Source organism: Ahaetulla prasina, chromosome 1, assembly GCF_028640845.1.
Source record: "Ahaetulla prasina isolate Xishuangbanna chromosome 1, ASM2864084v1, whole genome shotgun sequence".
Taxonomy (NCBI): domain Eukaryota; kingdom Metazoa; phylum Chordata; class Lepidosauria; order Squamata; family Colubridae; genus Ahaetulla; species Ahaetulla prasina.
This window is the reverse complement of record NC_080539.1, coordinates 272,310,969-272,323,563: the sequence shown is the minus strand read 5'-3', so window position 1 is coordinate 272,323,563 and position 12,595 is coordinate 272,310,969. Positions and strand designations below refer to the sequence as shown.

The window sequence follows — 12,595 nt, the reverse complement described above, 5'->3', positions numbered from 1 at the left end:
TCTTCCCCATCCAGCCTTGAATGTAAGTAACTTATGTGAATGATTATATTCACATGTAGAATCAAACCCTTCTTTTCCAAAATCTGGATTTTTAGATCATAATATGCATAGATGTTAATACCCTTAACTCCTTCTCTCTCCTTCATTCCCAAATTTTAATAAAGCAACATTAATCACTGTTTCTGTTGTACTGGAATCTGAGATAAACACCAATTGCTCCTAAATGTAACGGGGTTCAAAATCAGATTTAAACTATGTTTTGAAGTTGGCTTATACAAACTGATTTGATAGGAACTAATCAAAGATATACTGAGAAACTGATTAGCTATGAATTCCTATTTGACTTTCCCACTTGCACAAAAGGAAAAATGAAATTGGGAAAAAAGACAGTAGAGTTACATACCAAATAATCTGCCTTATTTAAGCAAATTGTTTTAGTCAGAAATGTGTTAGGTTAGCAGTCACAGGAATAAATGAAATATTACACCTTTAAATATATTTATATATATTTAGGAAGTAAATTCAGCTGATAATGAAGCATGCCCCATACTATCCATCAAGCGCTAAGCTAATGCATAGCCATTCTCTCACTATCTTTATGTATGAATCACTGATCTGTGTAAACATCTATTTACCAATTTGTATCCCAAATGTGGTTTGCATCAAAGGTGGGCAGGAGTTATTCAAGTTGGACCATTCAGTTCACATAATCTCAACTAATTTCTTCCTTTCTCTAGAACTCATTACATTGCAATATCCCACCCTACGATGTCAACAGGTATTCATTTCCTTGATCGATCAAAGCATATGATACTATTTGTTATTTCTGTTGTAATTTTTCCTCGGAGGAGGAAAATTCAAGGCAAAGAAGGCAATCTAAATACCCACTTAAATATTTTGACATGTCTATGTGGATGTGGATGTATGTATACGTGTGTGTGTGTAAACATGGCTAAGCAACTCAACTATACATGAAAACACAGGAACTGGAGTGTAGAAAAATGGCAGAGAGTGCTCTGGACTGATGAGTCAAAATCTGAAATATTTGGATGTAGGAGGCAGTTTGTTCACAAAGGCCTGGAGAACGGTGCAAAAGTGAGTGTCTGCAGGCAACAGTGAAGTATGGTGGAGGTTTCTTACAAGTTTAGGGCTGCATTTCTGTGAATAGAGTTGTAAATTTGGTCAGGGCCAAAGTTGCCGTCAATGCTGAGAAATACAGGCAGATACTTATCCATCATGCCATACCATCAGGGAGACATGTGATTGGCCTCAAATTTATTCTGCAACCGGACAACAGCTCCAAACATATTTATTATTTATTATTATTTATTTTATTAGATTTATAAACCGCCCTTCTCCCGAAGGACTCAGGGCGGTGTACAGCCAAAGTAAAAAGAAACAATATACAGTTAAAATACAATTAAAAAGCTTATTATACAGTGTGGCCGAAATTAAAATAATTAAAAATCTATATAGCCAATAGCTAAATATAGCCAATGTCATTAAGAACTATCTTCAGCGTAAAGAACAAGAAGTCGTAGAAGAGATGGTTTGGCCCCCCAAGAGCCCTGATCTCAACATCGAGTCTGTTTGGGATAACACGAAGAGACAGAAGGATTTGAGGTAGCCTATATCCACAGAAGATATGTGGTTAGTTCTTCAAGAAGTTTGGAACAACCTTGCCGAGTGCCTTCAAAAATTGTGTGCAAGTGTACATAGAATGCTGTTTTGAAGGCAAGGGTAGTCATACCAAATATTGATTTGGAATTCTCTTCTGTTCATTTACTATTTTGTTAATTGATAAACTATTAAAATTTCTATTTCTGAAAATAATCTTAATTTACAGTATTTTTGCACAACTGCCTAATTCTTTTACACTGTACTGCTCATAGCAAATACCGGTATATCCTGTTTCTATGCTTATTAATGCTATTAGATTAAAATAGGTAGACAAATTTGCATAAATAAATACATAAATGTGTGGTATGTTATTTCTGGGAAAATGCATTTTAATTCTTTTTATGCTAATCCTATGAGATAATCCAGATCTCAATACTGATTAAAAACAGCTAAATGGAGAATCTGGCTGTATGCTGGGATCTTTACATTATATCAGAAAATAGATAATATCAATAAATTTTAATAATTTTCTAGATTAAAAGATAAATACCATTTGTCAATTATCACTCACTGGCAGTATTTACAATTAGAGAATTTACTAACTTTTTTATCTGGAGATTTTCAGCCTGGGACACACATGGAAGGCCAAAAGCCTAAAACATTATTGATAAATACCTGTTATCAAAACATTAATTTGATATACAAACATAAAAGAATGGAGTAAAGAACTGGATTTTTTTTATAAATAAAACTTTTTTACCCCAATGTTAAGAATGTACTTGGATCTTACTATTTATTAAAAAAATCTATCTCAGATTTAGTGGACCCTACTATGTTTATACAGAAAATGAACAAGTACATTACTGTCTTGTTGGAGATGCAACAAATAAGGCTTATTAAAACTTTTTGCAATGTCTTAAATGTTAATTTTGGATGCGTACATTTTAAAATTACAGTATGTGGAATCTGATAGCTAGACAACAGAAATGGATTCTATGTGACCTTATTGTTGCTGAAAGACTAATTCTTCAGCATTGGAAAGACAAATGTATGACCTCAATTACCCCATGGATTGAAGACTGACACAAATGAGTCTCCTATGGATTTAAATTACGTATGGGTAAGTGTATGCTGTAAATAAACAAGGTAGAGAAAGCAAGCTGAGCATTTCTGGAATTCTTTCAAACCCTTAATAGTTTTACATAATTAGGAGCAAGTAGGGAAGCAGGCTTAGAATGAACTGATCAATGTAGGGATGCAGTGGGGAATTTAATTTATATGCAGCACCAAGTGGATCAAACCCATTTTAATGTGATTTTTTTCTCTCCAGCTTCTCTGCCATACCAAATTTGGCTCTCTTCTGTTCTCTCTTTCCAGTATTTTGTGTGTTTCCAATATTTTATTGTTGGAAAGAACTTTTGCTTCTTTTTCATCCTAGTATTTTTTCAAAAAGGTCTGCTTTTTTCAGATCAACCAAGTGTTGATCTATTGGTTGTGACAGGAACTGACCCACTGGCTTGTCGCTGGAACTGCTGTCATGGGCTGACAGAGTGATTGGCCCAAAGTCACCCAGCTGTCTTTCATGTCTCAGGTGGGACCAGAACTCAAGTTTCCTGGTTTTTAGCCTTGTGCCTTAACCACTATACCAAACTGGCTCTTGCTGAGTTGGAAAAAAATAAAAATGCAAAATGCAAAACATAACAAGAATGAAAAATTAAATTAATATGAGTAGCTTTGTTATAAAACATTAAAAATACTGACAATTCTTTATAATTTTATTCAGAAAAGGCAGACTGTAATATATATATTACAAATGCTGTAAAATTGTTGCTCTTATTATTCAAAACCTATCATGTTCCTTGTAGTTAACTAAAGTATTATAATATATTTTATGTACACTGACAAATAATCAAATTAAGTGTGTTCTCAGATCACACCAGCAATTAGCATATCTGTGCTCAAAGTCTTCCTTTAAATTGTATACTATTAAGTTTGCTATTTCTCTCATCACTACAGAATGTCTTAAATCTCCATGTATTTATGTATAGCAAGGATAGTATTTTTTCCACTGAAAAAGAAAATGATTTCTGAGTTTATCACGAAAATCTGAATCTAATTCAGTTTTTGAACATATTTATTTATTTATTTATTAAACTTTTATACCGCCCTTCTCCCGAAGGACTCAGGGCGGTGTACAGCCAAGATAAAAAACAATAAATATACAAAGTTAAAAATCAATTTAAAATACTTATTCAATGGTGGCCGAATTAAAACCGTCAAATTGACGAACCTAAAATACCCCATATAAAATTACAGAAAATTTAAAAATTTAAAATTAAAATTTAGAAATTTAAAAAGTCTAAAAAATCAGTCCAGTCCCGCTTGAATAAATAAGTGAGTTTTTAATTCCCGGCGAAAGGTCCGAAGGTCAGATATTTGGCGCAAACCGGGGGGAAGGTCATTCCAGAGTAGGTGCTCCAACAGAAGGCCCTTCCTGGGGCCGCCAGCCGGCATTGCTTGGCGGACGGCACCCTGAGGAGACCCTCTCTGTGGGAGCGTACGGGTCGATGGGAGGCATAGGGTAACAGCAGGCGGTCCCGTAAGTACCCGGGCCCTAAGCCATGGAGCGCTTTAAAGGTGGTAACCAAAACCTTGAAGCGCACCCGAAAGACCACAGGTAGCCAGTGCAGACTGCGCAGGAGTGGTGTTACCTGGGAGCAACGTGGTGCTCCCTCAATCACCCGCGCAGCTGCATTCTGGACTACCTGAAGTCTCCGAGTGCACTTCAGGGGTAGCCCCATGTAGAGAGCATTGCAATAATCCAGGCGAGAAGTGACGAGAGCATGAGTGACCGTGCATAAGGCATCCTGGTCCAGAAAGGGGCGCAACTGGCGAACCAGGCAGACCTGGTAAAAAGCTTTATTTTATACATAAAGTATAAAATAATAAAACCAGAGGATACTATTCTTTTGTTGGCTATTAACTTCTAGTACAAAATATTCCTTAATATAGAATAGCAACCACCTGGCTCCATTACAATTCTATCACATGCAACAGTAAACCAAACAATTCAAAAATAGCACTAAAATAATATCATTGTTGCAAAGATAAGCTTTTTCCAGCCTTCTCCAGGTGCATCACTGAACAAAGCACCAGGATGGTGAAGGCTTGTTTATTATAATAGTACAATACCATAAAATACGAACATATATTCTATTCTATTAAAAAATAAGAATCAAGAAAAGCAAATCTTAGATTCCCTCTATTGAGTGACTATGCACGGTCCCTCTATTGAGTGACTATGCACGGTCACTCACGCCCTCGTGACGTCTCGCCTGGATTACTGCAATGCTCTCTACATGGGGCTCCCCTTGAAGGGCATCCGGAGACTGCAGTTAGTTCAGAATGCGGCTGCGCGGGTTATAGAGGGAGCCCCTTGTGGCTCCCGTATGACACCTATCCTGCGCAGGCTGCACTGGCTACCTGTGGTCTTTCGGGTGCGCTTCAAGGTTTTGGTAACCACCTTTAAAGCGCTCCATGGCATAGGGCCGGGTTACTTACGGGACCGCCTACTGCTACCGAATGCCTCTCACCGACCCGTGCGCTCTCACAGAGAGGGACTCCTCAGGGTGCCGTCAGCTAGGCAGTGCCGTCTGGCGACGCCCAGGGGAAGGGCCTTCTCTGTGGGGGCTCCCACCCTCTGGAACGAACTCCCCCCAGGACTTCGTCAACTTCCGGACCTCCGAACCTTCCGTCGCGAGCTTAAAACACATTTATTCATCTGTGCAGGACTGGACTAGATTTTAAATTTATAGGGGTTTTAAACTGGTTTTAATATTTATATTATTTTAATAATTTGGCTTTTAGAATAAGTTTTTTAATGGTTATCTTAATTTGTACATAAATGTCTTTTATTTGCCTGTGAACCGCCCTGAGTCCTTCGGGAAATAGGGCGGTATACAAATACGAATAAATAAATAAATAAATAAATAAATAAATTGAAGATCCACAGTAAAATGTTAATCATAGATAACTTGTTAAAAAATCTTCGACAAAGAAAGATACTACCTATCTATAGTCTTTTTGATGTCACTGGCAGACAAGAGTTCTGAACAAAATATTTGAAGGACCTTATTGAAAGACTTTTCCACCACCAAGGAGCTCATACCTTGTTCATGAGGTAAACATTTGTTGCTTGGTTTTATGGAAGTGCATCCCACAATATGTTTTCTTAATAAACAGGATACCAAGTGTGAAAAAGTATATAACCTAGTAGAATATTTCACTCCAAAAAGTACAGAGCATTAGTCACATCTGAAAAATACTGCAAACCAGAATTGTAAAAAACTTTTGACTTAATCATGAATGAAAATGATTAGTCAAGTCAAGTCAATCACTTGTGCACATAAAAGTTTCATCCACTGGTTGTGTGGCATTAGGGCCAAACAGGAATTTTGGCTTGGTTTTCTCTTAAGAAGCCATAATCACATGACATGCTTTATTCTATTAAAGTTCAAACTGTTAGGAGACAAATAAATCAAGACTTCAGATTCAAATATGTTAGAAAGTAGGGAAACCTGTTGCCTCTCAAATGTTGCTGAAATGCAAGTTCCACAAACCACAGCAATTTTGGGCTACAATAAGAGGTATTCGGACTTGGCAGTTCATTAATATGTGGAGGATCATAAGTTTCCCTACATTAAACAAAAGTTTAAAACAATCATCTTAGCTGCTTAGGCAAGTAGGAGCCAAATGGCACACCAGCATGTTGTTTAAGTAAGGCAATTCTCATTTTCACAATATCCCAATATATAAATTATCTCAATATTTCTGATGTAACAATGCTACTTCATTACTTTATCAGACTTTTTTTCTCATGAAAATTAAAGCTGCACCCTCCTTTTTGGTATTTATGCTAAGAATGATTACAATCTGTAATTAATAACATGGAGCCTTGATATATATATTGATATATATATTGATATATATATATATATATATATATATAAAAACCAGGGAATTTTTAATACAAAGAGTATATTAGTACATACTTGTACATTAGTTGTACAACTACAATTCAGTATATTTTAATTAGACTAAATAAAGAAGATAGGCTTTGGGCCACAAAATGTGATTTTCGTGAACAGTGTGAATTTTAAAATATATCTAAAACTTTCTTCACTCCATCTTCTTTACTTCAGTTTGAGAACCACAGACTTCATGACACCAGTTGTCAAATTCAGGATCCTTTCCAGATTTTTAAAATTAATGTATCTTTATATTTCTACACTTAACTTATTTCCAGAAGTCAAAAACAATTGTTAGATGGTGTGATCATTCCAACTTTCTGTTTCCAGAAGTAGCAGGCACACAGTGATGATCTATTTCAGACAAAATACCTTAATCTCTTCTAAACTATGAGAACAGTAGAACCCAAAGAAGCATAGCAAATTACCTAAGAACCACAGTGGACCTTCCCATTATTTGCTACTTAAGATAAGCTGCAATACTGTCAACACCAACTTTACTTCAAGCTTCAATCATTCACATCAGTCAAAACATCCTTCATACATCAAAATGCATATGGATGATTCACTTGACTTAATCTGATCAAATTTAACGGTATAATTCTTATAATTTATTTTATAAATTTATATACCATCCATGTCTGTGTGACTGTGGATGGTTTACAAACAAAAGCTAAAACCATATAAAAAGACAGCATTAGAAAGATTTAAAAACATAATTAAAAGCAATTTATTTTTAAAAAAGGTGGAGGGAAGACCCTCAAGCCACCAACCACCCACTACCACTCATAGATCCCCATGCAGTATAACAAAGAATTACACATAATTTGGGTAATAAACAGGATTTGTAAGGTCCTTCATAATTCACCCAAGGTTTTTTCCTACTTTGATCTTTACTCTGACTAGTGTTTCATGAGTTTTATTTATTTATTTTAATACATTTAGACTCGCAGAGTCATCTTGATAGGTGGCCATAAATTGAAATAATAAAGTATCCATTTTAAATTGCTTGAATGTCCTGGCTATAATTACATGTTGAAAGGTTCAGATTAGAGAACAGCAAAAAAAAAGGCCTAAAATATCTTTCTTTACCAAAAGCTAGGCATTTCATTCAGTACTTATACCAAATACACACTGATTCTTCATACTTGTGGGGCTTTCCATTGAATCATAATCATGATTTTAGTTGCATGTTGCCTGGCTGCTTCAGGACTGCAAAATGTTGAAAAACAAACATGGTTTAAAACAGAAAGCCAGTTTTAATGACATTCAGACTATTTCCATGAGATATCTTGCTTTGTTATGAGATATCTGTTTCCCAATTAGCTAGTTACATTTCAAATTTTAATTAAAAACTCGGGCATAGCACTGTGAAACTATATGAAGTCGGTTTTAGACGCACTTTTCGGTTCACAAGCGTGCACCCTTATAAATAAATCAAAATCCGTGCTGTGCAATTGGTGAAAACGAAATAGGGGCGATTTCATTCTGAAAGGTGTCTTCCGCAGCCGTCTTCTTTTTCCCGCCGCTAAATTTAACCTTAAACAGCAAAGTTTGCGTCCATATAAGGAAGAAGGACACCCTCGGTCTCCTGCACTAGAATCCTTCTGCCGTCAGTTTCAGAAAGGACCCGTTTGAAATTTTTCTCGCTGATCACGAGCAAGCGACTCTGGCTCCTGCCCACAAGGAAGGCATGGCAGAAGGCGGGCAAGGGCCGGGCACTGACGGGCTTCCCCAGATGAGGACGGAGCTGCCACGTGCCCGAAGACAATGCTTGAGGGAGCGGGAAAGGGCCTGACATTAGGGCTCGGTCGCGGGAGAGGCCTTCTCCCCTTCCGCCCTGAAAAGCCGCGCTCCGCCACACGGCCTGCCTCCCTCGCCCCGTCCACGCTCTTGCCTCCGCCGCCGCCGCCTCCTTCCCTCTTCCTGCCCACGTTTCACTCTGGGAAAGGCGGCTCCGTCAGGCCCGCCGCCTGGGCCTCCCTCCTCGCCCTCCAGGTGCCTGTGCACGTGCGCAAATAGCAAGGCGACCGGCGACAACCTGGCCCAAGTTTTCAGTCTTTGAGCCTCTAGACTGGAGGTGACCTCCCAGGTGCCGCCGAGGGACCGCTCGCCCGTTCGGAGCCCATCGCGGACCGGCTTCTCCCCACCGCCTCCCCCGTCCCTGTCCACAGCTCTAGTGCAGGGAGACCATTCGGGGTCCGCATGTCTCTCTCTCCCGGCGGCGCTTGGAGCCAATTCGGGGCCGCGAGCGGTGTCCCCGACCCCCGCAGCCACCCCCCAACCGGCCTTGTCGCCGGGACTGCTTCTCCTGTATGCCGCGCTCCCAGGCCGGGCCGCGCCGCCACTGCCTTCTCACCTCGTTCAGCTGCCTCTCGGCTGCCTCCCGCAGCGTGGAGTCCATGGTGCCCCGCAGGGCCTCGATAATGGTGTTGGGGTCCATGGCCGGGCGGTCGAGGCCGAGACGGGCAACGCGGACGAGATCTGGGGAGGCAGCGCCGTTCGATGCGCACATGGACCCGCCGCTCTACAGCGGCAGCCGGCGGCGCGAAAGGACGATAGAAGCGCCAAGGCCCCGGATAGAGCTACTCGCCGCCTCTGCGAGGCCGACGCCTTCCGCTCGGCTCTTGCCGCCTTTGACAGGCATCACGGGAATTGTAGTCCTCTCCTGGAGGGCGGGAGAGGACGAAAGCGGCCTCAAATGCCATTTTTCTCCCCCTTTCGGAGCCCTCTGCTCCGCAAGATAGGACGGAGGTGGGTTCGGGGAGGGAGGGGGAGAAGAATTGGCTACAGTATTCAGACGGGGGAAAAATAAATCGCAGCAACGTCCACATATCTGGACCAATCTTATTCTCACTAATCGCATTTTCTATTTACTTTTTCTCACAAGGCTGGGGGCGAAATGTCTAGGAGGGAAGAGTCGAGAGATTGTGATCCCCCTCCCCATGGTTTCCTATTCTGTAAGTTTGAATGAAGTAATGAGACCGTCCCCTCACATGAAGTGTAATAATTGATCTGCTCATTTGGCTGAGTGACCAATAGTCCTTAATAGTTCCATTTCAATTAAAAAGAAAAAAATGTACAAATGACACAACGGGGTGGTGGGTGGGGGTGGTTACTAATACTTTAGGTGAAAGAAGATTCAAAATTAAATAGGTTTGAGCAACAGGTTTGAAATGAATGAAATTAATTTTAATTGAGAGAGAATTCTGCAACTGAGTATGAAAAATGTAACACATAAATAACAATATGGCTTGGTAATTTAAATACCAGCTAGCAACATGACATAGCTGCTAACGAAATAAACATCATTTGGGGGCATATTGATATGAGCACAGATAACAAGAAGTGTTTTCTATTTTCTATTCTGTCCTGGTCAGACTTCATTTGAAATAACATTCCAGTTCTATGCAGTTCAGAAAGGTGAGTGATGTTCTGGATTGAATTTAGAGGAAAACTACCAAAACTAAAAAGATTTGGGCACCAGGTCTTATGTAGAATAGTTAAAGGATATGGTTATGTTTAGTGTACACAAAGGAGTGGTATAAAAGCCATTTTTAAATATTCGAAGAGCTTTCATAAAGGAGGAGGTGGTTTATACTTTCCATCAGGAAGAACTTCCTGATTATATTAATTGTCAATGAATGGAATAGATACCACATTATATGGTGAATTCCACTTTATTAGAGGTTGTCAGAACAGGCTAGGTGGTCATCTATCGGAGATATTGTAGTAGACTTGAAAAATGCTGGGTGTTGCACTAGAGCAGGGGTGTCAAACTCAAGGCCAGGACCGGAAGCAGCCCATGGAGTGCTTAGATTTGGCCCGCGGGGCTGCCCTGGAAATAGCAAAGGACTGGCCCACCATGCCTCTGCCAATGAAAATGGAGCCCGTTTCACTGGCAGAGTGTTGCAGGAGGCCATCGCAGCCAAAAATGGAGCTCAGGAGCCCGTTTTCACTGGCAAAGCGCTCGGGCCACACACGCCCCTGACAGGAGTGATGTTAAGCTGGCCACTCCCCCTGCCCCCCCCAACATCAAATACAACCCTGATGCAGCCCTCAATGAAATTGCGTTTGACATCCCTGGACTAGAGGATTTCTCTGGTCCTTCCCTAATCTAGGTTTCTAACAAAAAAGCAAAATATAACACGACACTAGAGAAGACATATTGTCAGTTCCTTATCTTTCTCTGCAGTCCTCTATATAATATATAGGATATAAATGTAATGTGGATATAATTATTGTACTGTAATACTTAATAAAGCCTTTTATTCTTACCACAACTGTTACTGTTAAAAATGTAAAACCTTATGTATATAATTATAAATTATAAATAACTTTTGACATAATGATACCTTATGCTTTATTGATTTATGCATTCATTTCCTTGTTTATCACATTTTAATATACCCAATGCAGTCCATAAATATAGAACTTCAGCTTCATAATTCCCAGGATTTTGTACTGCTGTTTGGAAGATTATGGGAGCTGAATTCCCAACAAAGCTGGCGACTTCAAATTGAAAATGGTTAAGATTAAAGTCATCTTGCAATAAATAAATTGTATTATATGTGTGCAATACTAAAATATCCAAAAAAATAGCTCTTAGGATTTAAGTGTTAAAGAATTATATTTAGATTCTGTTGTTATACAAAATGCACACCAATTTTAATGTCTCTTAATTCTAAGTTAACATGACTTGATTTAACTAAAAATATGCAAAACAAAATTTTCATTTGCTATACTTCCTTTACATTAGAAACATTTTAGATATTTTAAATATTCAAAAACAGCAAATAATTACATAATGTGATTAAAGAAACTGACTGATTGCTTGGGCTTTAATTCCTCTATTTCTATACTATTATTTTGATCATCTAAACCTCATTTACATTATTAGAAAATGTTACCGTTAGAAGTAAATTATCAGTTGAAAAAAGTTAGCTTCCAGCCTTGATATTATTTTACATGTCTCTCTTGCCTTTCCTATGGGAAGCTTCCATGACAGTTTCCATGGATTCATTGTAACCCCAAATCAAAACTCTATGAGTTTGGCCGAGTTCAAACTTGGTCTAGCCCAAACCTTAGCTAGCAAACTCCAAACTAAAATGAAAACTTGGTCTCGGGTCTCTCTAGTATAAATTTGTCATAATATACACTACATTGGGTTGGATTTTCCTTCAACGCTAGATACCACTCTTTTTCAATTATGCACATGCATGCAAAATTCATCAATGTAATATGTATGTAAGGAAGTATTGGTTCCTGCTTTTCTTCAACTTATGCAGGCTGTTAGTCACTGAGTGCCTATTTATATATTCCCAATACCGTCCTCATTTTCTACCAACATCAATGAAAAGAGGGCAAGAATTTCTTTTTTAAATGAAGGTTTATTACTTGTTTCTGCGCACCAATACTCTGGCATGCTGGGATGATAGATAATTTTAAAACCTAAGACACATTATTTGCAAATAATTGGTAACACTGATTATGTGAGAGCCAGTAGGAGATTCCCCATTTTTTTCTTTTTTTTTGAATAATCTTTAGCTTATATTTTTTGTTCATCAGATTGCTGAAAAATCAGACAATTCAAACAATAGTTTTGACTTATTTACGTTTGAGAAAGAGACTCAACTCTCTGCTTTGAATTGTAATGTTGCAGTTAACTTGCAGATCTATCTAAATCCTAACCAATTAGCACTTGTGGTATTCCAAGCAACTAGAAGACAACACAGACTCATGTATGTCTAACAGAAGGTTACTGTAAACAGCTTGCAGAAATTAAACCAAGATAGATCTGATCAATTCCAGAATTTGAATCTATCTGGGAACAGTATCTTGAGTTCTATAATCAAAGAAAATTAAAATATAAACATGAAATAAAGATCAAAGTGCTAAATAATTGCTTAAAATTAATAGAAATAAGTGCATTGTCAAAATTGGAGAGC

The 12,595-nt window shown here is 38.6% G+C and overlaps 1 protein-coding gene and 1 long non-coding RNA gene across 8 annotated transcripts in view; one reads left to right on the top strand and one right to left on the bottom strand.

The window, feature by feature from the left end:
* IPO7 (importin 7) overlaps positions 1-9,253 on the bottom strand; it is a 58,827-nt gene extending 49,574 nt beyond the window's left edge. For 6 of the 7 annotated variants that reach the window (XM_058159626.1, XM_058159635.1, XM_058159591.1 and 3 more), the window contains exon 1: positions 9,007-9,253. In XM_058159626.1, coding sequence (XP_058015609.1) covers positions 9,007-9,162 — 156 coding nt within the window. In that variant the 5' untranslated portion in view covers positions 9,163-9,253. The remainder of the gene's footprint in view (positions 1-9,006) is intronic. The other variant, XM_058159617.1, reaches the window with a different exon arrangement.
* Positions 9,254-9,343: 90 nt separating this feature from the next.
* Positions 9,344-11,376, top strand: LOC131186260 (uncharacterized). The gene is made up of 4 exons (XR_009152329.1): positions 9,344-9,401; positions 9,538-9,607; positions 10,028-10,070; positions 11,067-11,376. It is a non-coding gene; the product is annotated as an uncharacterized LOC131186260 (long non-coding RNA).
* Positions 11,377-12,595: the final 1,219 nt, after the last annotated feature.